This window comes from Lolium perenne, chromosome 2, assembly GCF_019359855.2.
Source record: "Lolium perenne isolate Kyuss_39 chromosome 2, Kyuss_2.0, whole genome shotgun sequence".
NCBI lineage: Eukaryota > Viridiplantae > Streptophyta > Magnoliopsida > Poales > Poaceae > Lolium > Lolium perenne.
In genome coordinates this window covers 187,279,892-187,303,645 of record NC_067245.2, presented here as the reverse complement: position 1 = coordinate 187,303,645, position 23,754 = coordinate 187,279,892, and the positions used below count along the sequence as shown (strand labels likewise).

The 23,754-nt window shown below is 46.9% G+C and overlaps 4 protein-coding genes across 5 annotated transcripts; 3 read left to right on the top strand and 1 right to left on the bottom strand.

Moving 5' to 3' along the window:
• Nucleotides 1-1,576: 1,576 nt before the first annotated feature.
• LOC127334150 (26S proteasome non-ATPase regulatory subunit 11 homolog) lies at nucleotides 1,577-3,817 on the top strand. The gene is made up of 2 exons (XM_051360573.1): nucleotides 1,577-1,734; nucleotides 2,313-3,817. The coding sequence occupies exon 2, from the start codon at nucleotides 2,325-2,327 to the stop codon at nucleotides 3,600-3,602; it is 1,278 nt and encodes a 425-aa protein (XP_051216533.1). The 5' UTR covers nucleotides 1,577-1,734; nucleotides 2,313-2,324; the 3' UTR covers nucleotides 3,603-3,817.
• Nucleotides 3,818-4,151: 334 nt separating this feature from the next.
• Nucleotides 4,152-6,633, top strand: LOC127334149 (la-related protein 6C). Its single transcript, XM_051360572.2, has 9 exons — nucleotides 4,152-4,624; nucleotides 4,716-4,810; nucleotides 4,901-4,972; nucleotides 5,065-5,144; nucleotides 5,257-5,338; nucleotides 5,534-5,581; nucleotides 5,708-5,776; nucleotides 5,854-5,979; nucleotides 6,071-6,633. Exons 1-9 carry the CDS (start codon nucleotides 4,192-4,194, stop codon nucleotides 6,395-6,397), a joined length of 1,332 nt encoding a protein of 443 aa, XP_051216532.1. The 5' UTR covers nucleotides 4,152-4,191; the 3' UTR covers nucleotides 6,398-6,633.
• A 147-nt stretch (nucleotides 6,634-6,780) lies between these two features.
• On the bottom strand, nucleotides 6,781-16,245 carry LOC127334148 (uncharacterized). Of its 2 annotated transcripts, none has more exons than XM_071826396.1 (6): nucleotides 9,939-16,245; nucleotides 9,692-9,868; nucleotides 9,442-9,624; nucleotides 9,183-9,356; nucleotides 9,002-9,112; nucleotides 6,781-8,921 (listed from the first exon to the last, which is right to left on the bottom strand). In XM_071826396.1, the coding sequence occupies exons 1-6, from the start codon at nucleotides 14,592-14,594 to the stop codon at nucleotides 7,053-7,055; spliced, it is 7,170 nt and encodes a 2,389-aa protein (XP_071682497.1). In that variant the 5' UTR covers nucleotides 14,595-16,245; the 3' UTR covers nucleotides 6,781-7,052. The 2 variants fall into 2 exon arrangements, with proteins under 2 accessions (XP_071682497.1, XP_051216531.2); XM_051360571.2 differs by having other exon boundaries at nucleotides 9,002-9,118; nucleotides 9,939-16,244.
• Nucleotides 16,246-20,270: 4,025 nt separating this feature from the next.
• Nucleotides 20,271-23,147, top strand: LOC127334146 (tobamovirus multiplication protein 1). The gene is made up of 10 exons (XM_051360569.2): nucleotides 20,271-20,551; nucleotides 20,773-20,863; nucleotides 21,035-21,087; nucleotides 21,174-21,266; nucleotides 21,363-21,434; nucleotides 21,585-21,703; nucleotides 21,798-21,861; nucleotides 22,258-22,311; nucleotides 22,628-22,705; nucleotides 22,811-23,147. The coding sequence occupies exons 1-10, from the start codon at nucleotides 20,369-20,371 to the stop codon at nucleotides 22,901-22,903; spliced, it is 900 nt and encodes a 299-aa protein (XP_051216529.1). The 5' UTR covers nucleotides 20,271-20,368; the 3' UTR covers nucleotides 22,904-23,147.
• The last annotated feature ends 607 nt before the right edge of the window (nucleotides 23,148-23,754 follow it).

Here is a 23,754-nt window from a genome sequence, read left to right as displayed (position 1 = left end):
CTAGAGACGGTTGCACGAGATACCTATAATTAGGTGGTTGGCTGACCAAAATAGAGCAAAATGTGGGGGATTTGGGAAAAACATATGTATGTCATAATTGGGTTCACTATTGGGATATGTGCGTTCACCGGTTTGGTTTGGGGGCTATGTGAGTGGCGTGGTTGGCTTGAGGAGTTGGCTGAGTGATGTACTATATGTGTGGATGGAAATAGAAGTTTGGTGGTATGAATTGGCAAACTGCTGGGTTCTTTAGGCATTAGGGGATGTGAGATGAGCTCGTGTATGGTAGTGGTGTTTGATTAAGGTGGCTCTAGTATTATGGTTGGCTAGTAGGGTTGGTATGTTGGAAAAGTTGGATGATTTCACCGGAGTTTGACAAAATGATGAAATAATGAGGTTTGGAACAGAATAAACTAGTTGTGAAATGGATGGGGAGTTTATGGGGAAGGTGGGATGGGGGTACTTGTCGTGCGGATGTTGGCCAAAGTGGAGGAGCGGTGTCGTATTGTGGTACGAATTGAGGATTGGTATGTGTGGCTGCTGGAGTGGAGATTTCGAAGATGTGGGAGAGGGTAGTAGTGGGTAATGGAGGCGATGTAGGACGCGACCTTCAGAGGTGGGGTTGGTTCGATTACCTTGCGCCAAAGCGATTGCAGTGGATCTAGAAGGTGTGACGGCCATGTTTGCCATCGATCGTCGCCGTCATTTTGGCGATCTCGCCATGGATGTTGTCCAACACGGCTTGCGAGTCCTCGCGTTGGGCGTAGAGGCGACGAATGATGTTGAGCACCTCATGGGGAAGCCGATCTCGGATAGTGCGGATGATTGACGCTGGCATACGTCTAATGAAGGTGGAGAAGAGTAGAGATTTTACCACCGTGTGCTACATGTAACGGGAACCTGTGGGGAAATGGAAGGTGGTGCAACAAAGAAGAGGGAGGGCAGGGTGTGACGGCCGTTAGAGTGTACCACTTTGATACCACGATGTCAGGATCTGGAAGTCCTTAACATTCGAATCAAGAAGAGGGGGAGGAAGGAGAGCATCGATTGGCTTACGTCATATATGAACTAGGAATTGATAAAATTGGAAAGGAAAGGTAATAAACAAAATTTAGGGTTTTTCATAGCTTGGCGTCCCAGCCACCCATGCACCTCCTTTTATAGCAGTAACGAAAGACTTCCAATCATATTGTTTAGGTCATTTAAGTGTGATTACATACAACAAATGGAGATTAAAATTTATTAGTGCTTCAGTCCTATCCGTTGGATCTTGTCGACAAAGGGCCGTGTAGCATTTTTTATGAACTGGAAAATTGTTCTTGATCCATAGTTGTGAGGCACATCGTTAGGCTCATGACAAAACAAACATATAATCATGTCCACGACACATTCTTATTCGTATTTTAGAAGAATCATTATCCTAAAATAAAATATTATAAGAATACAAACATTTGTTTGAATTTGTGTTGATGGAGATTTGAATCTAACATGGGGTTCTGATGGATTGCTTTTGGATCCGACCGACCCTGAAGGCATGGAACACCGAGACTCTGGCAACCGGGACCACATAGCAGGGAGACGCAAAGGCACTCCATCGACTACCACAACTTGCTTCTTCTCCAAGTACAACTCCTCTCCCTCCCCCTCCCCCTCCCCTTGGCCGGCCGCCACCGCCGCAGAGGTTGCTTCCTCCGCTCCGCCCCGTCTCCGCCGGAATCTGCCATTGTTTGCACGGTACCACGACCCCTTCCCAGTCCCATCTCCCCCCCTCTCCCCCATCTCCTAGATCCCGCCATGGCAATTAGGGTTCATTACTTCAGTAGTTTGGATTAGAACCGGATAGTCCCTCCATGACGAGCTCGCATCTTAATTTTGTAAGCGCAGTAGGCTCCGATTAGTTCGACTGTAGTCGTGGTCCGGTGGTTCTGTTAGCGCGCACTGCTTGATTTTGTTCGACGATGAGATCTGGCAGCCTCTCGCGAACTCGAAAGGGGCAATCCGTGAGGCCGTTTCGATTTATCAGTTCTAGGGTTTTCCTTCTTCACCTGGATTTGTTCTGTAGAGTATTATCTTCTTCCCATGTCTTGACTTTAGGCCTCTCAGTAAATAAGAAGGTGCTGCAACTAGTTACTTACTGTATTAACTTGAACAACTAAACTTTTTATTTGGTTTTGACGGCTGAGCTTCTCTTCATGATTATGCCTTCTAGATGCTCCAGTATTCTGTGTTGTTCATCCTGTTAATTATTTGTTTACCTTGCCTTCTGAGCTTACCTTGATTTATTTTTGATAACCCATATTCGTTTGCGACAGGGCGTGCTGACCATGTCTGCGATGCAATCATCCTATCTTCCCGCTACCACCGAGTCAGTTGCAATGGCTCAGGAGGCTAAGGATGCTTCAGAGTCCATTTCAATCCTCTACCGTGTGCTCGAAGACCCGTCTTCTTCATCAGATGCAGTGAGAGTGAAAGAAGTCGCCATCACGAATCTGACAAGCTATCTCACCAAAGAGAACAGAGCCGAGGATCTTCGGAATCTGCTGACCCAGCTCCGGCCATTCTTCGCGCTGATTCCCAAGGCAAAGACGGCGAAGATTGTGCGTGGTATCATCGACGCTGTTTCCAAGATACCTGGAACATCTGAGCTTCAGATCTCGCTCTGCAAGGAGATGGTGGAATGGACGCGTGCAGAGAAGCGCACCTTCCTCAGGCAGCGTGTGGAAGCAAGGCTGGCGTCCCTTCTGTTGGAAAGTCAGGAGTACACTGAAGCTCTTACCCTTCTTTCTAGTCTTATCAAGGAAGTGAGGAGGCTGGATGACAAGTTGCTTCTTGTTGACATTGACCTTCTGGAGAGCAAGCTCCATTTCTCTCTGAGGAACCTGCCAAAGGCGAAAGCCTCTCTGACTGCCGCAAGAACCGCGGCGAATGCCATTTACGTTCCGCCAGCGCAGCAGGGCACCATTGATCTGCAGAGCGGAATCCTTCACGCCGAGGAGAAGGATTACAAGACTGCCTACAGCTACTTCTTTGAAGCATTTGAAGGATTCAATGCGCTGGAGGATCCAAAGGCCATCTTCTGCTTGAAGTACATGCTTCTGTGCAAGATAATGGTTAACCATGCTGATGATGTTGCTGGAATTATCTCGTCCAAGGCAGGCCTGAAGTATGTTGGCCCTGATGTGGATGCGATGAAAGCTGTGGCTGATGCCTACTCAAAGAGATCTCTCAAGTACTTCGAAACCGCTCTCCGCGACTACAAGGCCCAGCTGGAGGAGGATCCAATTGTCCACAGGCACCTCTCATCTCTGTATGATACCCTCCTGGAGCAGAACCTCTGCAGGCTGATTGAGCCGTACTCAAGGGTGGAGATCGCGCACGTAGCAGAGATGATTGAGTTGCCAATTGACCATGTCGAGAAGAAGCTGTCACAGATGATCCTCGACAAGAAATTCTCAGGGACCCTGGATCAGGGTGCTGGTTGCCTCATCATCTTCGAGGACTCCAAGACGGAGGCCATCTTCCCTGCTACGCTCGAGACGATTTCAAATGTGGGGAAGGTTGTGGAGAGCCTTTACATGAGGTCGGCCAAGATCATGGCTTGAGGAGATCTTTTATTCTTTACTTGTTGTCTCTGGTTAAAACCTTACTTGAAATCTGTTAAGGGTCCTAAGGACATGATATCATGCGTAGCGCCATTTCATCCTTGCAAATTGTTTTCTTTAAGCTAAATGTCTCGTTCATGGACAAGAAGGCACTGTTGCTTCTGCTTGATGGAAATACTGTTAACACTTGCCGATATAAACCCAGTTTCATTTTAGTGAAATGTGCAATGTTATGAATTAGCAACCGTTGTGGATTTTTTTGTGCTTGTCCTACAGTGCAGATTCAAGTATTACATGCTTCGTACTTGTACTGAATACTGATGATGCGAGATTAGCTTGGCTGGCTCCTCATGATGCTGCAGATTTTAGTGGAGGCGTAGGTGGGCCCTAGATGTAAGCAGAATCCCTCATTGGGGTCAACGGTCAAAGGGAGGACAGACGAGACATGCGGGTGTGCAGTGCATGCGTATGCGCGGGAGAAGCGGCCATGAAACCCGCAGACCAACCATTCTTTCTTCCCCACCAGCCTTTATATAGCACCGCCGGTCACGATCCATCCATTCCCTTGGTCACCACCAGCCAGCCAGCCATGGCCGCGCAGGAGGGCAGAGACGGCGACGCCACCGCGGTGCCACCCACGCCCATGTCGGCTCCGGCGTCGTTCAAGTTCAACGTGCACGCGCCGGAGTTCGTGCCCATGTCGCCCACCGCCGCTGCCACCACCCCAATGTCCGCGCCGGCGGGGGGATACTACTCGCCCTTCCTGCAGATGCAGGCGGCGCCCGACTGGAGCTTCCTCCACGACCACGAGCCCGTCTTCTTCATGCCCGACTTCGCGCACGCCAAGTTCGCCGCTGCTGCAGCCGCCAGCAACAGCGCAGGGGCCAAGGGCGGCGCAGGTGGCGGCACCACAGATGTCGCGCAGAAGATCGTCAAGCAGGTCGAGTACCAGTTCAGCGACATTAACCTGGTTGCCAACGAGTTTTTGCTCAAGATCATGAACAAAGACTCGGAAGGTTATGGTAAGTCGCATGCCAGCACAAACGAAAAGGTTTACATTTCATTTCTTTCGCTAGCGAAACATTCAGACTAGCTAGTTATGCCCCATTACAGTTCCCCTGTCGGTCATTTCATCCTGGAAGAAGATCAAGTCTCTCGGAGCAACCAACCAGATGCTCGTTAAGGCTCTTCGCACCTCCACGAAGCTTGTAATCAAGCTCCTTCAGAATTATACCATTGCTTGTTGCAGCTAGCAGATTGAACATCCTTCTCATAGGATAACTGAATTCTGGCTGCAGATTGTCAGCGACGACGGGAAGAAAGTCCGGCGCAGGCAGCCATTCACCGAGAAGCACAAAGAAGAACTTCAGGTCACTGCTTTATTACAGAGAGTCCATATTTGGTCCAGGGATCCTATGTTGTGCTCTGCCATCCCCTGAACTGAACCTTTTCTTGACTGCAGTCTCGGATGATCATAGCAGAGAATTTGCCAGAGGACTCGTCAAGAAACAGCCTCGAAAAGGTCTTCAGTGTTGTCGGAAGGTCAGACAAGGCAATTCTCCACAGTTTGCAAATTGCGACCGATAACGTATGTAGGATCTGATACGTAATTGTCCATTAACGATGTTATTGTACATACCCATATGTCAATCAGTGTGAAGAACATCAAGATATGTCACCCTCAAGAGCCTAGCTCAGCGAGGGCTTCCAAGTCGGACACACTAGTGAGTAACAAGGTATTTCACTTGCTCAACTCAAATCTTCAGTGAAACACCATATGATATACGTTTCAGAATCACGGCATCAGCTGCTGCTGACTGTAGAAATTGAGAAGTTCAATGTTTGCTTACATCAGACTCAGAACAGTAAACAATTCTGTCCCAGCAAAATTACATTTTAACTTTTTTTTTTACCTCGTGATGTTGTCAAAGATGCATGCTCTTGTGGAATATGAGACCTCACAGCAAGCTGAGAAAGCAGTGAGTATTAAGTTAACTGCCCCCCTACTGCACATTTTTCTAAGAATTCGGATATCATTGGTTCTTCCATGATGTTAAAAGGACTAATGGATGTGGAAATGTACCTTTATTTTATTTTCCTGTCAGGTTGAGAAGCTAAACGATGAACGAAACTGGAGGAAAGGCCTGCGTGTGCGCACAGTGCTCAGGCGCTCCGTAAGAACCCTCCTCTTACAAACCAGTATTGATCTAGCCACTGTGTTTTACTGCAACTTCGCATGATCTTGTCACAGCCCAAGTCAGTAATGAGGCTTAAGCGGCCTGATTTCGACCACTTTGCTGGCTCCGATGACGAATCGCCACACTCACAGATGTCCGACTCCCCGACTTCAGAAGCCGTCCACTCGCCTGAAGCTCATGTAAGCACGTCACTGGCTGCAGTTTCAGTGCCAATTTCCTTTCAGTTGTCGCTCAGGGTTTCTTATCTCATGCAAACTGGCAATTCCACAGCCAGAGGATCACCAGGGCGGAGGCAAGAAAGGGTGGGCAAGAGGGCGAGGGAAGCTGCATGTGGTGGCGCCGCACAGCCCACAGTCTGCTCCTGCCGGCGTGGTTGGTCACTTTGACCCATCAAGCCCTCGTCAGGCATCCCAGAAGTGCCCATTGAGCCCCAGGCAGGCTTCTCAGAAGTGTCCATTCAGCCCCAGGCAGCCTCCCCAGGGCCCCAGGATGCCCGATGGGACTCGTGGGTTCACCATGGGCAGGGGGAAGCCGGCTGCGTCATCCGTCGCAGCCCGGGCGGTTACTGCTCCTCCTCCAGCTCCTGTTCTCGTCTAGTTCAGTTCCGGCAGGTTAACGCTACATATAGTGTATTTCTGAGCGATGAACTCGGTATCTCTACGGATACAAGTGGTTGACAAGCTTTTTTTTTTTGTTACTTTCCTTTTTTTAAGACCCTAAATAAACTGGCTGTTGCCGTATTCAAATGCAAGGTTGTAATGTTTTTTCTTTTCTCCCCAGAAAGTATAAGAATTATTAAAGTAACAGCTGAAAGAATGCTTAGAGATGGGAAATGGCCTCCGCTTTCATTGTTACATGCTAGAACCGAGCAAGAAGTACTCGTAGTAATTCATATATCGTAGCCTTTTACGTGATCAAGCATTCATAATTTATTACGAGAAACTGACTTTTGACCAAAAATTACCAACCAACTCGTGCTGTACACTGATGCAGGCAGATTAAAATTCACTCACGAAACATGTGAATTCCATATGCTAATTTTGTTTGGCGACTCTCTCTATCACTACCTAGTGTGCAAGCAATTTAAATAAAATTTAGCCAAGAGAAAAGGTGCACACCGACCTTCATGAGAGTCAACCCTCAACGTGAAGAAACTAGCATGCATTGGAGTTTGATCTCACAAAGAAAGCTGTACAGTTCTACATGAAAATTTTATGCCAATCTATCATTTCGCATGTAGACAATGGTAAGTTCAGTGCCTTTTTGATCTGGAAATAACCTCACCAGCATGATCCATGTTCATCACTTGTTTCTGCATGCTAACAATTTGTGCCTTCAGAATTCTGATCTCCATCTCCATCTTAGTTTTCGAAGCAACGCGAGCATTTTGCACATCTTCTAGTATATTAAGTGCATACTGCTCTTGTCTCCACTCTTCTGGTGGACCTGTCACCAGCTCCAGTGCACGATCTCTTCCACAAACACTCACAGTATCATGCAATGGAACTTTGATATCCTTGCTGACTGTAACTGGTTCCTGAACTCCATGTCGAGAATAATGCCCAGCATTGTTTGTATGTGTTCTGTTTGATGGTTCAGAACAAATTCTTCCCTGAGATTCCTTTATGTCTTTGAGACAAATAGACCTGCCACTATGTATTCTCCTAACCTCTTCAATACTTGGTCTGCCAACTTTACTAGTCTGGCAAGGATCAGAAGCATATTTGCCATAGCTTTTTATCGGTTCTTCAGCTAATTCGTTGTTATTCTCAACACCTGAAGGAGCAATTGTAGCATTCTCTATGGTGGTCTGCTCTTGTTCAGACGCTTCATCATTCTTTCTACCACCGGACATTTCTGCTTTATTCTCTACATTTTCTTGTTGCGCTTGTACCTCCCTTTCAAAGTCTAGTTGAAGATCCCCCTTGAACTCCTTTCTTGCAGTTTGATTTGATCCGGAGCCTTCAGCATCTGGTTTACCGTGGTCTCCCTGCTTGTTCCTGAATGAAATTTTATTCTCTGCCATATTAACAGCTTGTACTATAGAATCAGTCTCATGAATCATTTTCATGGTCCCATCATGGTTCACTTCACCACATTCAGGTGCATCTGTGTCAACAAATGTTCTCTCCGTGTTCTCATCTATCGTTCCCACGTCTTGCTTCTCCAGCACTGCCAGGTTCTGCTTGTTCTTGAATAAAATTTTATCCTCTGCAATTTTAGCAGCTTGTACCGCAGAATCAGACTCATGAATCATTTTCATGGTCCCATTATAATTCGCCTCACCACATTCAGGTGCAACTGTGTCGACCAATGTTCTCTCTGTGTTCTCATCTGTCCTTGCCTCGTCATGCTTCTCCAGCACTGCAGGGTTCTGCTTGTTCTTGGATGAAATTTTATCCTCTACCGTATTAACATCTTTTACTGTAGAATCAGTCTCACCAATCATTTTTATGGTCCCATCATGTTCCACTTCATCACATTCAGGTGCATCTGTGTTGACCAATGTTCTTACTGTGTTCTCATCTGTCGTTCCATTGTCCTGCTTCTCCAGCACTGCAGGGTTCTGCTTGTTCTTGGATGAAATTATATCCTCTGCCATATTAACAGCTTGTAGTGTAGAATCAGTCTCATGAATCATTTTCATGGTCCCATCATGTTCCGCTTCAGCACATTCAAGTGCATCTGTGTCGACCAATGTTCTCACTGTGTTCTCATCTGTCGTTCCCTTGTCCTGCTTCTCCGGCACTGCAGGGTCCTGCTTGTTCTTGGATGAAATTATATCCTCTGCCATATTAACAGCTTGTACTGTAGAATCAGTCTCATGAATCATTTTCATGGTCCCATCATGTTCCGCTTCAGGTGCATCTGCGTCGACCAATGTTCTCACTGTGTTCTCATCTGTCGTTTCCTTGTCCTGCTTCTCCAGCACTGTAGGGTTATGCTTGTTCTTGGATGAAATTTTACGAACAGCTTGTACTGTAGAATCAGTCTCATGAATCATTTTCATGGTCCCACCATGTTCCTCTTCACCGCATTCAGATGCATCTGTGTCGACGAATGTTCTCTCTGTGTTCTCATATATCGTTCCCTTGTCCAGCTTCTCCAGCACTGCTGGGCCCTGTGGACAAGATTCATCAGACCCCCACTAGTAGAGAGAGAGAGGCTCGCGGTGAGAGAGGGTTTCACAAGCTGCATTACCTTCTCCATGCATAAATCCTTCGCTGTTCCCACGTCACCACTATAATTGGTGTTTGTGTCTTGCAAAATCCGCACATCTCCAACTGCTGTGTGCTGCTTGTCCTGTCTTGCCTGCATCTGCAAAACAGCCTTATTAGATTGAATCATAGTTAACGTAGACAGCTATTCTAAATGGACTTGCCTCCCCACTGCTGCAAGCTTCATGATTTTCTGTTCCTTCAACACAAATAGCCTTGTTAACATCCACAGTACCCAGAGTGGTATTCACTCTACCATCACCAAGTACATTGGTCACTAAGGGCATTGCATTTCCTTCTATAATTTTACACTCCAGTCCTTTTTCCAATATCTGTTCCTGTAAAAGAGCATGACCAGATTCCACCTATCAAAGAGGTAAAGAAATTCCACCAATCAAAGAAAACTTAGTTTGGTACACTCACTTCCTTAATGAACAAATGTTCTTGGTTCTGTAATCCTTTGGTAGACACAACCTCATAAATCCTTGTCTCCGGTGAATTAATTTGAAACTCACTGCAACTAGGCAAAATGGCATCTCCTACCATTGTCATTTTATTGTCCTTGGTTGTAGCTCCTAAATCTTGTCTTTCCTCCCTTGTTTGTTGCTACAAAAGACCGATTATCAGGACTCAGAAACGGTATTCCAGGTGGAGATTCTGCAAGTGCACTCACCTTGTCCAAGTCCAAAGCTTCCTGGTTGTGAGTTCCGACTGTAGACCAAGCTCCATCAACCTCCATAATAACCAAATCATCCAATCCACTGTCTACTATATGTCTGTCTTCCAATATATGTGTCTCCTTGTTCTCACATATTATTCCACAGTCATGTATTTGTTTAATACACACTTCCTGCAAAAGAGAACTGTCACATTAGCTACCCGACCAGTTAATACAGAAACAGATTTACAAGCATACTCACATCATGTATGTCCAAAGTTTTGTGGTTGTCAGCATCTGATTTCCCCATAGCAGCTCCATCTGACAATGATTCCCTCTCATTTATCTTTTCTATCACGTCTTCAACAACCACTTCCTTATGCTCTTCTTTTGACTCTATGCTAGCTGAGCTAAATAGCATCTCACTATCAACTGAATTCTTCAAAGGGTGCATTATATCATCGTCAAATTGTTTTCGCTGTGCTCGAGTTATTTCTTCAGGATTTCCCTCAGCATCTATCTTCGGGAGCGTCTCTCTTTGTCCATCCAGCTGCTCCGCTACAATAATTTCCTCAATATAGCCATGCATATATTCTGATGTCAGTGTCTCACCTTGTTGTTCTTCTGCCCGTTCAACCCCAAGAGCATCCTTCGTATTCTCCTCGGTGTCTTTCTCTCTTAACACCTTGTGTTCCTCCCCTTCTGTTTGCTTCGCTTGGTAAACCTCTTTGGACTCGCCTACTTCTTTCTCTGGTAAATCCTTGCCATCTGCATTGGGATTTTCCTTTGAATCTTTCTCAACTGGTGCCTCGTCTTGTAGGTTTGCATGCTTTACTTGTGGAACTTTTTCATTATCTTCTTCGATATCTTCCTTGACCAAGCACCTGGCTTCACCCCTTGATAGCAGATCTACTTGAAGGATGCTGTCGAGTCTATCGTTGTCCCTCTCAGTTCCATTGGCGTGTTCGACTTCCACATTCACTTTGGGAACTTCCATGAGCTTACCATCAGTATCTTCCTCCATTGGCCCATGAGTTCCATCCATTCCTATACTTTCCAATTCAGAAATTTCTTGAACCTTACTGTCTGCATCTTCCTTAATAAAATCCTTTGTATCTTTGGTTTCTGCATGCACTACATCAGAAACTTCATTGAGCTTGACATCAGTATATTCCTCCATTGGCTCATGAGTTCCATCCATTTCTATACTTTCCAATTCACAAAATTCTTGGAAGTTGTTGTCTGCACCGCCCTTAAAAAAATCCTTTGTACCTTTGGTTTCTGCATGCACTACATCAGAAACTTCATTGAGCTTAACACCAGTACCTTCCTCCATTGGCCCATGAGCTCCATCCATTCTTGTATTTTCTAAATCAAAAACTACCTCAAACTTCTCATCTGCACCTTCCTTCACCGAATTCTCCACCTCTTCCATTTCTGCATGCGCTATATCAGGAAACTCTGTCATCTTATTGTCATTGTTATTCTCTATCCACTTCCTAGCCGTTTCTACTTCTGTGTGGACATCTTCAGGAACTTCTCCAGGATCCCCATCAGTACCTCTCCCAGCTGATCTCTTACATTCATCCATATCTGCATGCTCTACCTCTGCAACTTCCTCAGGTTTCTCGGTATCAAACTGTGCATGCATCTTTGCCTCTGTCATGTCTATATTCTCTACTTCAGCAACTTTGTGGTGCCCCTCATTTGCACCTCCATTTTCCAAAGTATCAATACACACCTGTTTTGCATCTTCTACTTGTACAACTTCCTTATGCATATCTTCAGTGTCTTTCTTTGCTAGATTCAGAGGTTTATCCGCATTTGTTCTCTTTTCAGGAAAACCCAACAGAACTGCAGCCATATTATTGTTGGTAACCACTTTCTCCACTGTTTGAGTAATATTTTTGTTCTCACCCGTGTTGTCTTTTACCACGAGAGCAATGTCTTCTCCACATTCTACAATATCAACTTGAGGAGCTTCTGCAGGCTCCTGCTGGATATCTTTCTCAGACATCTGATTGCTTTCCCCTCGCCCAATCTCTTCTATACAAGAAATATCCCTCTTCTCCTCATCGGCAAAATCAAAACTGGTTTCTCCATCATTTGTTCCCTGAACTCCAGCAGCGACACTGGCATCCTCCATTACGCATGACATTGCAACACATTCACCAACAACATTTGCCTGCTGAACTGGAAGTGTTTCCTCAGCTAAAGCCACTGTCTCCTGAGGAATGTTCATAATACCTGCATAGACTCCTTGTTCACTCCCTGGCAAGACTTCAATAGAATGACTTGTTCCCTCCGCAGCCCTTCCAACTCCTTCTGAAACTATGCTACCTTTATTATCTGCTGCTACATTACCCTTTTCTTCTCTCTCTTCCATGACTAGAGCAGTAACTTCTTCAGGTCTATTTGAAATCCCACAAGACTCATCAACTGCAAGCATAACTTTCATCTCCAACTCCTGAGTATCAATAGTGCCTTCTGCTGTGGTATATGTAGCATCAAGACACTTGTCTTCTGGAAGATTGACCATTTTTTCCTCTGGCGTCACAGCATTACCTCCTTCAGGTGCACTGGAGAAAATTGTGGGCTTATCAACTATGACAGCTTCCTCTCTATCATCCTCACTGCAATCAACGTCAGACAAATAATCACTGCACTCTTCATTCTCCATACAGAGTGGAGGTTTGAATTCTTTAGGCCTATTAGGAACATAAGGAGTTTCCCCTCTAACCAGCTCATTGGTATTTTTCAAAATCTCATTTCTCCATTCACCCTTGGCATCTTCATTAAATGTAGAGATTTCAGTTGACACCATTGGCGCCTCTTTAAAATATGGTTCATTCACCGGAGGATGTACATCACCTGCCATATAGCCCTTCAAATTCACACCTTCGTACTTCGACCAAGTCAGCAACTTACCCCATCTATCCTGATTCATATCACTATCCTTCTTCAGATTTACGGCCGAAGTTGACAACAGCTTCCTTGGCACAAGAGGTGCAATATCATCCTTGCCAGTTCCAACACTAGGCAACATGCGCATGTCTGATGCATCATCATATTTTGGCGAGGATCCTTTTTTGCGGCTGCCACCAGACCCACCACCAGTCCCACTGCTCCCGTTCCTTGCGGTTGCAAGCCAATCTGACAGCTTTGCATCATACAACTCTTCAAGTTTACGCTTTTTATCATTATTAACAGAGACTCGAGCCTTCTTCATCTTCCGCTCTTTCTCTGCCTCGGCTTCCAGGGCTGCCAATGTCTTCTTCACCTTACACTTGGAAACCTTACCTTCCACAGAAATGTTTCCTGCCCCAACAGTAAGACCAGAAGATGGCAATGGCTGCCTCCACCACCGTGCGTACCGAGCCGTGACTCCTGGTTCAGCACGAGGGATGAAGAAAGCTACATTCTTCCCGTCCAAATCATATGTCTCCCATGCAAGCTCCGAGTCCTCATTGGCTCGGTGAACATCTCCGGGCACATCTTGGTCAAGCCCGAACTGCATTGCGACACGGTGCGGAAGGTATTGTTCAATGCAATCCGTCCCCACGAGCTCACAAGCACGCAAGCAATGTGCTAGTGATACCAATTCGCCGTCCAGAGTAATATTACTGCCACGAACCCACCCGCCGGTGTGATGCTTACATGCTCGTTGACAGCTTGTATAGGGCTTCCACACAAAGTTCTTCTCTGAAGTGAGGACCTCGCGGACCACTGTTGGGTTTATCTTGTTGCTCACATCATGCCAGCGAGCGGCCCTCGGCTCGCCATCCTTGATGGGGTTGGCCTTTCCATCACAGAGTATGGGGAACCTCTCCCACATCCATAACTGAAGGATGTAGAGGGGCGCATGAACTGACAAGGGAGGCAGCAACTCCCCATTGCCACCGAATGTAGCAGCAGCCACCAAGTAAGTCTTGATCTCACGCAGGTCCTGGTACAGCGACGCGAGCACGGCCGGCCCAAGCGCGACGCGGTCACCGCGCGCCATGCGGACAGCAAGCGGGAAGAGGGACTGGCGCATGGTGGACTCCGGGTGGCCCGGGAGCACGAAGCGGTTGAGCCAGAGCGCGAGGAACGCGGCGTGCTCTATGCCGGTTTCCATGTCCGTGCCCGTGAGGAAGTGCTTCAGCCAGGCGGCGTGGTGCGCCTTCTTGCAGGCGCTCCGGTTGAGGTCGAGACGCACCCCATTGAGCGCCTCCTCGTCGGAGCCCCACTGGCGCGGCAGCGGCGCGGGCACGGGGGAGCCGTCGGCGGGGAAGCCCCCGAGCGCGGCGGCGTCCTCGAGCGTGACGGTGGCCTCGCCCCACGGGAAGGCGAAGGTGTTGGTGGCTGGGGACCAGAAGGAGGCGAGGTGGAGAAGGCCGGAGGCGTCCCTCTTGAACCTGTATGTGGAGGCGAGGACGGCGTCGAGGATCCCGAGTTCCTGCCAGAGGCGCTCGTGGATCGGGCGCAGCTTGGCGACCCAGAGCTCCCAGTGACGCGGGGCGCCTAGCCAGCCCCTGAAGGCGACGCGGAACTCGGCGGCGGCGACGGCCGACGGAGGGGGAGGCGGCCTGAACGGGGGCGGGCCAGGAGCGCGGGCGAGAGGGGGGAGGACGTGGGCCAGGCGGCGCTCCCCGACGCCGCCGTCCGACTGCATGTCCATAGGGAGCTCCTGGACGAGAAGGAGCTCGTCGGAGGAGGACATGGCGGCGACGATGGTGACGCCGGTGGCGTCCCTTAGAAGATTCGTGGGTTTAGTGTGGGGGATTAGATCAGTGGATAGATGAGAGGATGTGCCATCTGTTCTTCGTCGTCGTCGCCGTCGCCGTCGGCAATGACTGAATTCCTCTCTCCTCGCAGACTCACGGCGGACGGCACCAGTCTTCTTCCTCCTCCTCCTCTTCTTGGGTAATGGTGCCATTGGGGCGCGCTTTCAATTTCCTCTTTACTCTTGTCAGAAAAGGAATCTTTTTACATGAAAGATGATATTCCTATTTATCATTTCCTTATTTTCGTTCTGAAATGCTAATGCGCGGTGATTTGGATAATCTTTCTCATTTGTGGGGAGCAAGAGCAACACAAAACGAATGAAATTATCCCTACACAAATGTTTTGTCATGTTCTTTTTCTTGAGATCGTTTTTTCATGTTCTTATCCACCATGGGGTGCTTATGCCCATGCGTTAGGGATTAAATCCTGGCCATTTTAGCTAATTTTCAGTAGTTTTTTCTGATCCAACTCTTGCAAGTTCAGCCTAAAATACGGGTTACCAGGTTGCCGACCCTTATTGGTTGCACTATAACTTGATTCAGTAGACGCCTCTGTAAGCGTTCCACGATTGTGGGTGCTCTATGCGTATTATTGGATGCCATGTTGTACTTAAGGTTAACAATAATAGTAGATTTCACTTTATAATTTATTAGGTGCGAGACAGGGTGTGATTTCATGTGTTCATTCTTGCTTCAATCCGGCCGCTAATCCTTTAGTTAGTTTCTTTGAAGGAGACTCCGGAAATAGTTTTGATCAAAGGATTGACTCAACATCTAGTAAGTGTAGGTTGTTGCATCTAGCAATATGCAGATAACAAAAAATTTCTACATCATCTTGTTGTGGATAGTGCTAGAAACATAAGTTTGTGTTATTGTGTTTGAACAACTTTTAGGTCTAGACAATAACTTTTGTACTAAACTAATTTATATTGCTTTGGAGAGGAAAAGATGCTCAAGGATCCATGAGAAACTTCTGGCCGGTTTAACATGAGGAGTTACCTTTTAGATGCTTATGCATTTCTCTTCATGGGAAAAGATTGCTTATCAAAGATTGGAATAAGAGAGCAACAATGCAGTGGAAGCTAGACCATCTTGATGACAAGACTCAAGTCTCCTTTCAGAGTGCTTGCTCAGGCCGGACAGTTCAACCCTCCTAGGCCGAAGACTCTGGGGTTATTTCTCCCCCCAATGGTAATGTTTTGGAGATCTATATATACCGCCTTCTTCCTCAAGAGAAGGCTACGGCTTCCACTATCTTTGTTGTCGAGCTCAAAATCACTAGATCTCTCTCTCTATCCACTCAATATTGTTACCATTTGGGGAATCAAGGGAGGAGTCCTAGATCTACACTTTCACCAAAGGACCATTCCATTGAGGAAGTTACTCTTGGGTTTTTGGAACAGCCGAATAAACTCGCCCTCAGAGCTTGTGCTTGGTGTTATAAAGCTTTGTGGAGATATTCTCAATCTCGTGAGAAGTTTTGGTCGCTACCTTCAAGGTCAACTCAAGGGGTGATCTATACAGAAAATAATACATAAGTTATCTCAAATATGTGAACTTATATGTCTAAGGGCACGTACAATGAGGTGACGTTAGCCTTCTCTTATGGTTGCCACGTATATTTTTGCTTAGTTGGCGGAGAATGAAGAAAAAGAAGGTTGTCTTCTCTTAGCTAAGGGATGATCTCTTATGAAATAAGAGAAGTCTATTTTCTCTATTGTACCATTTGTCTTCCCTTAGCAATTCAATTTTTTTCTAAAATTTAATTGATTCTCATTTATTGGTAGAGATAACAATAAGAGACAATGTATTGTACCATTTATATTTAGTGTCTTCTCTAGATGATGTGGCCTGCTAAAAGAAGGCATGTCTTCCCTACCACTGTACATGCTCTAAGACTAGTTATAGTGAAAAGTAATTTAGAGTAGTAACATGCACATATTACTACTCAATGTTACTATCTTTATAGTGGTTAGACTCATTATATCTTAAAAAGTGTGATGTAACTAGCTATGTTACTAAATCCTTCTCTCTCCTCGTTAACTCACTGCCACACAGACAAATTTGCTGAGTTGAACACGAAGTTACTAGGGTAATCTAACACACTAAGTTAATACTACTCCCTCTTATAAATAATACGTGTAAGAAGGTTTAGCTCAAGTTTAAGCTTAAACTAAATCCTAACGCTTAGTATGAACCCAAAGTAGTAGGAGATTTTCTACCATGATAAGATTATGCCAGACTTTGTATAGGGAAACTGCTATCCTACAATGGCCATGCTTCCGACCAAATTAAGTGATGTATGAAATCTAGATCCAACATAATAAATCCACGTTTCTCTAAAGGAAAAACATAGTAAATCCACGTGAGCCAAGAGGGCAATGCAGCAAGATCCATGCTATGGTGAAGGTTTGGTTAGAGCACGCGTAGACCTAACCATGGGCAGCCCAGCCCGGCCGATCTGACTTTAGCCCGGCTTGAAAAGAATGAGCCTGGCTTGAAATCTTGGCTCGACATCCAAGCCAGGCCTGCATGAAATCGCGTTTTAACTAAGCGACCTAGTCCGACGGGCTTTCAGGTTTTTTTGGTTAGGCTAGGCTCATGCCTAGTTTTTGGCGATCAGGCTTTTCCCAACCCGGCTTGAAGCTCAACCCGGCTCGACACATGCCCATGTGTAAGCACGACTAACAATCCTAGCGATTAGGGTTTAGCTACTCCGGCGGCGATTCTCTCCGTCGTGAGTTTGTTCATGTACCGATCTCCGCCCTATCTCTCTAATCTGGACTTGCGCGGGTGCTCAGGCTGATCAAGGGGACAACTTGCCTATCTGCCCGGCCTTGGTACCGATCGCAGTTAGGGTTTTGGAGGAGGGCGAAGGGAGGTTTTTGAGGGGGAAGGAGATCTATGTCGACATCTGGAGAAGCTTCGGGCCTGGGGAAGAAGGACGAGGAAGAGGAAGCGCTGGCGAGGGCTTTACAAACATTGAGTTGAGGGAAGGGGAGTTGGATGATGTGTTCATTGATGACCAGGAACTGGAAAAGATGAAAAAGAAAGAGAGGTGGTTGGCGGTAGGCCACGTCCATATGCGGAAAAGCTTCGGTTCAGAGGCCCTGTTTGAAACTCTGAGGTATTGATGACCCACAACTATAGAGGATTGCAACAGTCTTCGAGGGAAGTAAAACCCAAATTTGTTGATTCGACACAAGGAGAGCCAAAGAATACTTATAAGCCTTGGCAGCGGAGTTGTCAATTTAGTTGCAACTGGAAAAGCACTAGCGACAGAACGATGTGAAAGCAGTGGTAATATGATGTGGCGCCAGAAAATAGTTGGTACTACTTTAATGGCGTGTTGACAGGAAAATGTGATACGTCAGTAATATGAGGAAAACTGCTATCTACAATGGCCATGCTTCCGACCAAATTAAGTGATGTATGAAATCTAGATCCAGCATAATAAATCCACGTTTCACTAAAGGAAAAAAGCATACTCCTTAATATAGTTCAGATATTTGGCTCAAAAAAAAGCATACTCCCTCCGACTAGATTTACCTGCCGAATCGGCATTTTTGCAGTAACCAACCTACTCTTTTCCCGACCAGTTTCCGCCCCCTCCACCCACGCCCTCGTCCTCTTCCTCGGTGGGAGGAGAAGCTTGCCCCGCGGTGCCGGCCTCCTCGAGGCGGACGCATGGGCGTAGGAGGTGAGCGGCGATCGGCGGCAAGAAGCGAGCTCGGCGGAGTGGCCTGCGGGAGAAGGCTGCAGGCGCGGCCGCCAGGGAGGGATGAGATACTAGCCCGGCGGCGCCGCCCTCCTCGAGGCGGACCCATGGATGCAGGAGGCGAGCAGCGACCGCCGGCGAGAGGCGAGCTCCTTGGAGTGGCCTGCGGGAGAAGGCTGCAGGCGTGGCCGTCAAGGAGGGATGAGATACTGGCCCAGCGGCGCCGCCCTCCTTGAGGCGGACCCATTGGGCGCAGGAGGCGAGCTCGGGGGAGGCTGCCGGCGGAAGACGAGCTTGTGGGAGGAAGGCGGCGAGAGGCGAGGTCCACGGAGGGTGGCCGGAGACCGCGAGCCCACCGGAGCGAGAGGTGAGAAGCGCGGGAGGCCGCCAGAGGCCGCCGGCCTGCCGGCGCGAGCGTTGGATCGGGGACGAGGACGATGCAATCGGGGATGAGGGAGTTGATCTCTTCAGGTTTAAAATATGAAGGGTTAAATTGTAAAAAATCTTTGTAGCTACGTGTTCGACACCTAAATCTAGTCGGAGGGAGTAGTAAATTCACGTGAGCCGAGAGGGCAAGGGGAGTGCTGTACACCGACCTGGTCGGTGTGTACGGGCCACCGCACACCCCACCGACCAGGCCGGTTGGTTGGGCCGCGGCCCATTAGTAGTAGGTACGTTTTTTTTCTTTTTTTTGCTGTTTCTTTTTTGTTAATATTTTCTTTTTCAATATCTAACTTTTAAAAAAATTGGAGAACAAAATTTCAAAATCTGTTCAGATTCAAAATTTTGGAAATTATAAATGTTCAGATTTTGATTTAATTTTGTTCAAAATTCTAAATTATTCCGAAATTTGGAAATTCGTTCAAGATTAAAATTTGTTCAAATTTCAAAATTCGTTCAAATTTCAAAAACCATTCGAATTTTTTTTGTTCAAAATTCAAAATTCTTCTTAAATTTGGAAATTCGTTCAAGATTAAAAATTTGTTCAAATTCGAAATTCGTTTTTAAAAATCGTTCAAAACTTAAAATTTGTTCAAATTTAAAAATTCGTTCAAGACTAAAAATTTGTTCAAATTTCGAAATTCGTTCAAAAAAATTCAAATTTTATAATTTTCGAAAATTATTTTTAAACATAAAATAAAACGTGAGAAAAAAGAAACAGTGAAAAAGAAAACAGAAAAGAAAAAAAACAGAAAAGAGAAAAGAAAAGGAAAAAAGAAAGAGAGAAACAGGAAAAAACGCCTAACCGGGCTGGCCCACACCGCGCGCGGGGGTGTGCGGCACGGTGCAGGTGCCGACCTGGTTGGCATATAGGAATTCCGAGAGGGCAATGCAGCAAGATCCATGCTACAGTGAAGGTTTGGTTGGAGCATGCGTAGACCTAACCATGAGCAGCCCGGCCCGAGCAATCCGGCCCAAAAACAACGAGCCTGGGTTTGAAATCTTAGCCTGTCATCTGAGCCCAGGCCTAGGTAGCGTGAAAACACGTTTTAACGAAGCGACCCAGCCCGACGGGCTTTCAGGTTTTTTTGGTCGGGCTAGGTTAGGCTCAGGCCTAGTTTTTGGCGATCAGGCTTTTCCGAACCGTGGGTGTGTTGCGTTGACGACGAGCCGTGGCCCGTGGAGTTGTCCTTTGGGCAAATGGAGCAGCAAGCTCATTGAAGTTCCCCGGCAATATCTGCCGCGGTGCCGCCGATCTGCTCCGACGATCGTCAGATTTTTATCTTATCCATTCACTTTGAGCTTCACAAATCATTGCATCATCACGGCTCTTATCTATCATATCATTCGGTCCAATCAGCTTAATTAATCCCCCACCCATCCTCGTCACCACCGCCACCACGGTCACGACCGGCAGTCCATCATTCACTTTATTGCGTTCCGTCCCACTGACTGTAGGCCCCGCGTAGGAACGGAAGCAGCTGCCGCCACGTGGAGCCCACCTGTCCTTTCTAGCTAATCCTGCAATACGCTGACGCCAAGGTCCCTGCGCAGTGGGCCCCGCCGCGCCCCGATAAACGCACACGCCCAAAAATCCACCACCGCCCGCGAATAAAATAAGCCCTGGCTCTGTCATGCGGGCCCACGTTCTTCTGCCTGTCTTCAATTTCTTTTGCGCTTCTCCTCTCCCTGGTTCGTCCGCCCCACCGCACACAAAGTGTGAGAACGCCATCAGGATTCAGGACCCTCAAGCTGCGGCAGAGAGAGATGAGGGAGCTGGCCTCCTCCTCCGCCTCCGCCGCCTCCACCACCGCCGCCGGGCTCCTCGCCGCCGCGGGCGGCGCGGCGCTCGGGGGATGGTGGGAGGACGTCAACGCGTCGCCGGCGTGGCAGGACGGCGCCTTCTTCTCCCTCTCCGCCGCCTACGCCCTCGTCTCCGCCGTCGCGCTGGTCAGTCCCGCCCCCCCCCCCCCCCCCTCGCCCTACACCCGTAATGCTACCCTACCTCGATTCGTCCGACCCCCCACCGTTGATCTCACCTGAGCCGGTCGCCGCGCCGCACCGATTAGCGCGCCGCCGCATAACAAATTGTGGATCACGATGCCGCCGCCGCCGCCGCTGCGGGAGCTCGATTCGACGACCCGTGTAACAAATTCGTTTGCCGCTCGCAGATTCAGCTCATTAGGATCCAGCGCAGGGTGCCCGAGTTCGGATGGACCACGCAGAAGGTGTTCCACCTCATGAACTTCGTCGTCAATGGGGGTAATAATGCAATCAATGCCCAGTTATTTATTTATTCATGTGGGTGGGGATCCCCCAATTCACCGATTCCGTCATTCGATTTCGCCGTTTACGCAACAAACCCCCCACCGCATGTTCCGCGTGTGCGCCAACCAACCAACTAACTAACCAAGCACTACCACATTTCTGCAGTCCGTGCCGTCGTGTTCGGCTTCCACGTCTGGGTCTTCTTCCTCCCAACAAGAGTAATAAACTCAATTTTTTTGTGCACGCTGCATATGTACCAATTCTCTTTAACACACTTTTGACAGAGATTAATTTGCTTCCACAGGTATATAAGTTGGTGTTACTAGACCTCCCCGGCCTGCTCTTCTTCTCGGCCTACACCTTGCTCGTTCTTTTCTGGGCAGAGATATACCACCAGGTGCTCTGCTGCTGCTCGCGACAAATCTCTCTATAAACTCTCCATTCTCATCTCATTTACTCTTACTGATCCAAGATATTCTTCCGAGTTTTGCAGGCTAGGAGTCTCCCCACGGACAAGTTAAGGCTTATATACGCCGCCGTTAATGCCATCGTGTACATAATTCAGGTGTGTTATTTTCCATCTATGCACAGCCCTATCCCTCCCTACGTTTCCTAAAAAAAAGAACCATGTTCACGCGTAGCCTATTATGCATCCATCCACGCTTGGCCCTTTCTTAACTATATGGTTGCTGTCTCTGGTCGGAGGTCTGGACAGGTCTGCATTTGGGTATACCTTGGAATCAACGACAATCTCTTGGTTGAGCTGGTCACCAAAATCTTCGTCGTAGCTGTCTCCGCTGTGGCTCTTCTTGGTTTCGCAGTATATGGTGGAAGGCAAGCGAAGTTCAATGCTGTTTTTGTTTGTATTCTAATTGCCGGGTCAATTCTGCAGCTGTATTGCTAAAGCTTTGCTCTTGTCTTTCTATAGGTTGTTTGTCTTGCTGAGACGTTTCCCCATTGAATCCAAGGGGCGGAAAAAGAAGCTTTATGAGGTGCCACTAACCCTTTAATAAATCGCGCTGTGCATATTTCCTGTTCCGGCGGTTGTAAAGAACAAACTGCCAGCATTGTCCGTTAAGATCTGTCAATTTCGTACAGCTTTAACTATAACTAAGATTGTGTTCAATTTGAGATACCAGAAATGACATGCGTTGAACATGAAAATTCTATGCAATATTATTAGTACCTCAATGCTCACAATTTGTGACTAGTAATTTTTTTGTGCTGTCTTGTCTTTTTATCTGGTGAATTTTGCATGTTAGTTTTTTATAAATCTTATATTATTTCTTAATAATAGCAAAGCTGGCGGTCCATCAGTCTGAAAAGAACAGCTGTAAATTTCTTTCAAGGCGTGCAATTTTTTCATTCTGACGTTCAAAATTCTTCAGGTTGGGACTGTGACAACAATCTGCTGTACTTGTTTCTTGATAAGATGCATTGTGGTGAGTATTTTGTTCATTTTGTTCTTCATGACTCATTGTTAGGCATTTAAGAATCACGCTTAATTCTAACTTTAAGTAGAGCTCTGATGTAGACCTGTGTGGACAGTTTTATATGAATGTGAAGCCATCAAACATGCCAATCTAATTTACTGTACCTGATGTTGCCTTGCACTGTTGTGATGAAACCCTCTACATACATACTGCTAGATTTACAGATCTTGACCCAAAACAGCGCACAATTGTCAACACGTGTGCTTCTGTTGGTAAATTTACTTATAATCTGCTCCCTTTGTCCATCGCTTGTACTTGATTGCAGGTGGCAGTATCCGCATTCGATGATGATGTTTCTTTGGAGGTTTTGGATCATCCAATCCTAGACTTCTTCTATTATTTGGTAAGTAACGCAAAACAAAAATTCTATACCACTACTAGACCTTGTAGAATTACTCCCCATGTTATACATACACCCTTATACATATGCTCCACTATTACTGTACAGCTGACAGAGATACTGCCTTCTGCGCTGGTCCTTTTCATCCTCCGGAAGCTCCCACCTAAGCGGGTGTCGGCGCAATATCATCCTATTAACTAGAGGTTGTGTTCTTCTGTATGGTGCTATCCTAAGAATAATGGATAAACTTGAAATGTACAAAAACTCTACACGTGTGGTGCTAGTAAAATGTTGATGTTTGAGCTGTTTTTTTTTCTCAAAAGCATAAGTGTAGATGGATCGTGCGATGGGAGTTTCAGGTGTTTTGATTTTTTTTATCTGTTCTGATGGAAATTTGGTGTACTGTCCGCTATGGTTTATTTAGATGACTTCTCGTTATGCTGCCTGAACTGGAGTTCAACATTCGCAAGCTCTAATAGTGCCTGACTTATGTACAGGGCTATTTAAGGATCAAAACCTTATTTACAAGATTAATCTATTTATCTATTTGTCCCTCTTTCCCAAAACAAGAGGCATATCCCTTTGTCTCTCGGTGTATGTGTGGTCTGTAGGGTTAAGATGGATGAACTCTTCACACATTGGTTTGGTTATTTTGAGCCAGGTTCGATCACCACAGCTGCTGCACCAAAACAAAGTAAATGTAAAAATTGTCGGTGTAGTGGGACTGGGGTACCATGTTACACCTGCTGCTAGGCCCCACGACGTCCTATCTACGAAGAACAAGGCTTCTCTCCGCGGGACAGGAGGCCTCCATGTCAGGAAATGTTGCACAAGATCCCTTCGCAAGCCAGTTAAGTAGGGACGAAGCCAGGGTGCATGATGCAAGCATTGAGGCACTCTAGAATATAAGATGAGCTCCAAGTTTACCTGCATAAAGCATGTTGGCCATTGCCCATATTTCCTAAAGGTTCGGGGTGGATGGCGCAAGTACAACAGGGAGTGTTGATATCGTCCACAATCAATCCCTGTGGACTAAGGCTTCTGGTGTGGCC